The 6,709-nt window shown below is 35.4% G+C and overlaps 1 protein-coding gene across 1 annotated transcript in view; it reads right to left on the reverse strand.

Annotated features, from left to right (window-relative positions):
* Window positions 1-2,269: 2,269 nt before the first annotated feature.
* The window catches only part of TRAPPC13 (trafficking protein particle complex subunit 13), a 42,143-nt gene continuing 37,703 nt past the window's right edge, over window positions 2,270-6,709 (reverse strand). The window contains exons 9-12 of the mRNA XM_017877122.1: window positions 6,142-6,340; window positions 4,880-4,980; window positions 2,673-2,823; window positions 2,270-2,529 (exon numbers count right to left, since the gene is read on the reverse strand). Of these exons, the coding sequence (XP_017732611.1) occupies window positions 2,422-2,529; window positions 2,673-2,823; window positions 4,880-4,980; window positions 6,142-6,340 (559 nt within the window). The 3' untranslated portion in view covers window positions 2,270-2,421. The remainder of the gene's footprint in view (window positions 2,530-2,672; window positions 2,824-4,879; window positions 4,981-6,141; window positions 6,341-6,709) is intronic.

Here is a 6,709-nt window from a genome sequence, read left to right on the forward strand (position 1 = left end):
CAATCCAGATGCTATCTGTCCACTTACCTACATTTCCATTCTATTCAAGCCATTTTTGCTCTTCAAGTACCTTGATCACTTTGGAATCACAGCATTGCAAGCTGTTTCAAAAAAATTTTGTGTGGTTGGATTGTGCTAGCTACTTTTCAATTTATAAAAACTGCCCCATATATTTTCTTGCTTGTCTGGGAAATATAGTTGCTATCTAACTAGAAAAGTAAGAGGACATTATTAAACTAACTCTTTAAGCATCCTACTAAATGTTTGACTTCCATTTCTTGTAGTAGCTGTAGTTATTATGATACTATGTAAAACAGAATAGGTTCTATATATGCAAATGACATTTTCATTTAATGTACCAAATTGTGTATCTAACTTTTATAATATAGGTTAAACAGATCCTTTCTAAGATGGCATTATCTAATCTTTACTTAAAACTATGAAAAATATGTGTCCACGTTATTGTTTATAACAGAAGAGACTATAATTAAAGTACAGAGCAGATTCCAAGTGACCATGATACTACTTTTAAGATTTAAAACAGAATGAAACAGAAGATTCAGTCATAAGAAGATGCTTGAAAAACAATCCAAGTATCCAGTGCAGTGGCTATAAATATTATTTCATCATTTAATCAATCTTAATCATTTTGAAACAAAGACAGATTTCAATTTTACACTGCTTGCACTTTATTTTGTATGGACATTTCATTAATTATTACTCAATTTTGAGGTGCAAACCTTCTGAGTATAGCTTTCATTTTGGACCAAACAATTTGTTATGGCAATAAATAATGATGCATTGAAAAACCAATTTTTGTATTTGATTTAATGCACTCTTAATTTAAGAAATCATATATACATTCTTGAATTTCAACTTACCAAAATAGAATAGCTTTTATTTAACGGCCTACGCTTTTGTTTTCCTGACAAAATACTTAAACTTTTTGTTACATTAATGCTGCAAAGTTGTTTATCACCTCAACTTCCTCACTGCTTTGCTCATAACTAAGTGTGATTACATGGAGAAAGTTTTATAACAGTAACACGATTTAGAGTTTAAAATCATATCAGAAGATAGAAATTATTTAAATATACCATATAAAAATAAGTGGCTTAATCAATGAGAAAAAAACCCAGCAATTTTTGGCTTATAATAAGTATTATTCTTAGTTAATAGTTAATGAAAAAAATCAACAACCTAAAAAGTAAAACCAGTTCTGATCTGTTCAGTAGCTGAAAGACATGTATGTTTGTAGGTATAATATACAAATACAGACACAAACCATTACAGTAATTTTGAAAACAATTAGAAAGCTTATATTGTGCTAACAAATATCAGGTTATAAGAGGACTACCCCCTTTGTTTTTTGTTTTTTTTTTTGAGACAGAGTCTTGCTCTGTCGCCCAGGCTGGAGTGCAGTGGCCGGATCTCAGCTCACTCCAAGCTCCGCCTCCAGGGTTCCCGCCATTCTCCTGCCTCAGCCTCCGGAGTAGCTGGGACTACAGGCGCCGCCACCACGCCCGGCTAATTTTTTGTATTTTAGTAGAGATGGGGTTTCACCGTGTTAGCCAGGATGGTCTCTATCTCCTGACCTCGTGATCCACCCATCTCGGCCTCCCAAAGTGCTGGGATTAAGACTTGAGCCACCGCGCCCGGCCTTACCCCCTTTGTTTTAAGCAAACTTTTTCTGCTGACTGAATAGCTAGGAAAACAACTGGAGTTAACTGAAATATTTCTAAACAAATGTTACAAAGTTCTAAGAAACAACTCTTTCTTCTAGATTGAGGTCAGCCAACTATACCCTGCAGGCTAAATCTGTCCAGCTGCCTCTTTTTTTTTTTTTTGAGACGGTCTTGCTCTGTCGCTCAGGCTAGAGTACAGTGGTACAGTGGCATGATCTCAGCTTACTGCCACCTGCACCTCCTGGGTTCAAGTGATTCTCCTGCCTCACCTTCCCGAGTCCAGCTGCTGCTTTTTGTGTACACCACTGTACTTTTTTTGCCTACTGGCTGCTCTTGCAGTACAGTGGCAGAGTTCAGTATTTGTGACAGAACCTTATGGCCTACAAAGCCTAAAATATTTAGTATCTTGTACCTTACATAAAAAGTGTGCTGACTCGTGTAGATATTGGCTAGGGACAAATGGTCTCAGATACACAGCTTCTGGAGAACAAAGCCCAATGATCATCTAAAATGAAATGAAATTAAATAGGTGTAGAAAATCTACACATGTTCATTTCAAACATAACTTACAAGATAAAATCAGATCTCTTCAAAACAAATATTTAATATTTTAACTATTTTACAGGAAAGAAATTTAAATAACATATTTACTTCGTTGTTGACGTCATCATTTTACAAAGGTGACAAAAAGCAGTTCTGTGAAACTAAATGAAAAGCATAACATTGGAAATTTCCTTCAGCTTTCCACTTTAATGGCAGAAGATACCACACAGACTTGTGCGATGTCATCATATTCATATGTTCTCTTTAAGAATGTGTCTGTTAGTCTTAAGCCAGAGATGCTCTATTGAGAGAGAGAGAGAGAGAGAGAGAGAGAGAGACAGGGAGATGAGTCTAAGTTTTCATCCATTCAGAGGAAATATGAATATCACAAATGACTTGTAAGTTAACAGCCCCAAATATTAGAATTTTGAAAAGACAGCATACTTGCAGTCCCTGTACTGAAGAAAGCAGAGTAAGGGCAAGAGAGAGCGAAGAACTTGGATGCAGCTTTCCCAGCTGTCTTCCTGAAATTCCACACCAGTGGATGGAATTGGTATTGCACATTTCCAAAACCAGATCCATAGTCCTTTCACTGCTGGAGGAATCAGAATAATAGGAATAAATCTTGTTCATTTCACAAAGAGGTACTGCGATATTTCTACTATTGACAGTAAACTTGTTTTCTCTGTATCCAGGAGAATGAAAACCAGAAAGAGAAAAGCTATTATAACATTTATATGTCACCTAAGATAGAATCAGGAAGATGAAAGGAAATCACACCTTCTAGCACTTAAAATGGCCTCAGACTAGTCTGCCTGTCTGATGTTGGCCTTCTGGTTCTATTATACAACACTGGCCTCCTGGTGCTGACCTGGTGCTGCCATTTTTCTGGGAGACTTCCACACATTTGTGACTAATCTTGTTGCCATATATTCTCACTATTTCTGTTAGGTACTCTACAGGAAAAGAAGAAAACAACTGATTCTGGTCTCGTCCTTTTGATATTTAATCTATGTTACTTTACCATAACTTGGGAAACAACTGGCAGGATTCATAAGATGTAAATACTATTCAGGTTTGCTAAATGGATTATTTACCAAGAAAAGACTACTTCTGCTTATAACAGATATCACCAGTTCAGCTTAAATAAGTTAAAAAAACTTTTCATGAAAGTATGCATATTGTTCTTTTTTAAATAACCAAAAGACTCATAATGAAAAATAGTCTCCTACCACCATTCATGGCTACTTATGGCTCTTTTAGCTATTTATTCTTATACTTGGCTCCAAATTTTAAATTGCTTATTTAAATTTTATTTTTTTAGACATATTGACTTTATAATATTAACTTGTATATGTCTGTATCTCCCTAACAAACATTTGAGATGGCTACTATGTGCCAGGGACCAGGGTAGATGTACTACGTGAATATTGTTAATTTCACAAAAATTCAGTAAGACTTATATATGTTGTGTGTATGTGTCTGTGCATCTCTCTGGTGTGTAGGGGCAGGGAATGACATTTATATAGAGAGGAAATTAAAGATATAAGAGACATGTGCTTTTTAGAAAACTTATTTCAATCACCAAAAGTTAAAGTGAACACCAAAATAAGTTAACTTTTGAAAAAAATAACACTTGTGAGCTGGTCAATAAACTGATTTGCTGAAAAAAACTTAAAAAAAAAAAAAATTCCCCAACACCCTGTAACACCTTATAAGCACAGGGTCTTTGCCCTGTATTGTTGTTTACTGAACTCACGATGTGGCAGACACTAAGGGCCATGTCCTTTCCCTTGAATAATTCACAATCCAGTGAGAAAGAGACTAATACTTATAGCAATATATGAGTGTCACTAAAAAAACTAAGTAAATATTTTCTATGATAGAGAAGGCATGAATACCTGTGCTTTGGAAAGTCTGGGTAGCTTCATAGAGGAAGTGGGTATTTCTGTAATTTTGAAGGATAAATATTTCCTATCTTTCTAATACAAAAAAGTCAGAATAAATATGGAATTAAAAGGATTATACATTCACACTAAGAGGGATGAGATTCATCACTGCAATAATATCAAAATACCCCAAATAATAATACAAACCAAGTGGTAATACAAGTAGGAGCAGAGGGCATAGTACTGGAACGTAATTCTATTTTTTTCTGGTTTCAAAGCTCTGTGCTCTTTGCTTCCTGACAGTTCAGATTATGCTCTCTCTTCACTGTCAAAACCCTGTTTTCGAATCAATGATTTCCCCTTACATTAAATCCATAAGCAATGTTTGGTTTCTTAATACTCAAGATACAGCTTAAGGACAAGTATGCCTCAAAAAATCTTACTACTTCAATTCAAAATATATTAATACATAAGAACCTATTAGTTCATGTTTTGGTGAAGGAAGTATAAACAATGAATACCTACCTCATAGCGTGTGACACATGAACGAAACAAAATACAGAAGATGCATAATACAATAGGCCGTTAAAAATATGTAATTATACTGCTACCAGATGAAGAATTTTACAGTACTCAATATCAACATCAGAGAAGGCTATATGTTGAGGAAAACTTAAAAGGAGACAGTAACAAAAAGATTTTAAAATCCTCTTCTAGGTAGGTGAGGTAGAAAGGACATTCATCCACAAACAGTGGCATTACCTGCAGTTTGTTATTTTACAGGTAATATGAAAAGGTTCTTCAAGGTTTACGGTATCTGGTATTGCCTCCAAAGACAACCTAACGTCTCCATAACCTGGAGCCTAAGAAAACAAGCAACACAGTTAATGTATTATCTATCGCAAAACCTTTCCATTTTAATGAAGGCATCACAGCAGCACATTTACTCAACAGCTGTTGGGTTTCCAAGCTGATGTTCTAAGAAAATACTTCTGATTCACTTTACTGATCCCTCATTTTAAGTTCTTTGGCAGCTACTGCCTGTGGAATAGCGCAGCAGACCTGGACTGTTTTTGTTATATAAATAATTATTCCATGTTCAGTAGAGTAAAGATGAATCTCATAGGTAAGCAGTCAGTAAAGAAATTTCAGGGACTTGAAGGGACACTTTCCAGATGCTGTAGCTTCTATGTCTGTAACTCTAAATAGGCAGTTATTGTCTAAAGAAAGAGCGGGATGATGTTGAAAGGAGCCAGGAAGAAAATCATGACTTTTTACAAGATGCACAGAGGAGGATGGACTATAACAATCTGAAGGCTTGGAACAGGCCATGTCAGAAAAATAACTAATGGCTATATTTAAGTGGGCCCAGGGATCATCATAATCATCATCATTTTTTTAAATTACTGCCTCAAACAGTGAAAAGAAAAGTAAAATTTGGAATATATCAAAACAGGTAATATTCAGCATAAAGAGAGGAGAATCCTGTTATATATTCTTATAAGCATAAGAAAAAGAAGCCTGATAGCTATCCCTACTCTCAGAGAAGAAATTAGGTAAAATATGCAACCAATGCTTATAAGATAACTTTAGTAGAACTCACCTTCTGAGGAGATGCCTCAGATTTTAACATCTTAAAATGGTATGAACTGAGTAGGTAAATGAAGTAAGTCCAAGAGTTTCAGGACATTGCAAAATAGAAAACTTTAATGTGTTTGGAAGTCAGAAGAAGAGTGGGCATGTGTTACCAAAGGAGGGACACTTGATAAACAGTTATTTTAATTTCTGTTTGATAAAGAACACATGTATGAAGGATAAATTAACATTTGACCATTTTTCATTCACGGCAACACCAGTTTTCTACCTATCAATCAGTGAAACTATTAATCTTTTCTTCTATAGTAGTATTAATGCCTTTTATAGTGCTCCAATTTTTTTTACTTCTGGATGTAGAAAAAATTAAGTTGTTTTAACTGCCTGTCTCTCACACACCAAAACCCCAGTGAAGTTTTTTCCAGACTCACCATTCTTTGAAGTTGGCTGGTCTGTAACCTTCCCCTTTCACCTAGATTTGTTTTCCATACTATATCCAATTTTCCAATTACTGTTACTCCCTTAATGATGCCTGCTTTTTCTGCGAATTCCTTCTTTGGCTTTAGGCAGTATAAGTACTGGCGTGTATCCATTGGTTGCAAATATGCTCTTGACCCAAACGTAGACACACTGAGAGGGGTGGAGACAGAGATGGAGAAAATTCTCTAGCATCTTTTAAAAGAAAAACCATGGCTGTGATTGTTCCTTAGGATAGGAACTGGATGATGTACCCTCCAAAGATCAACAACAGAACATGTTAGTGATTTCAACACAAATAAAAAGAATGTATACTGAAATGATTTATTTTTCCTTCATTTTTTTTCAGTTAATATCAAAAATCTTGAGGTTCTTTATAGTAATTGGACCCCGAAAGGGGGGTCCTTTTTTTTAAATAATTTTAAGATGGGCGGAGCAAGATGGCCGAATAGGAACAGCTCCAGTCTCCAACTCCCAGCGCGAGCGACACAGAAGACCGGTGATTTCTGCATTTTCAACTGA

This window comes from Rhinopithecus bieti, unplaced genomic scaffold (assembly GCF_001698545.2).
Source record: "Rhinopithecus bieti isolate Rb0 unplaced genomic scaffold, ASM169854v2 scaffold_10181, whole genome shotgun sequence".
NCBI classification, from domain to species: Eukaryota; Metazoa; Chordata; class Mammalia; order Primates; family Cercopithecidae; genus Rhinopithecus; species Rhinopithecus bieti.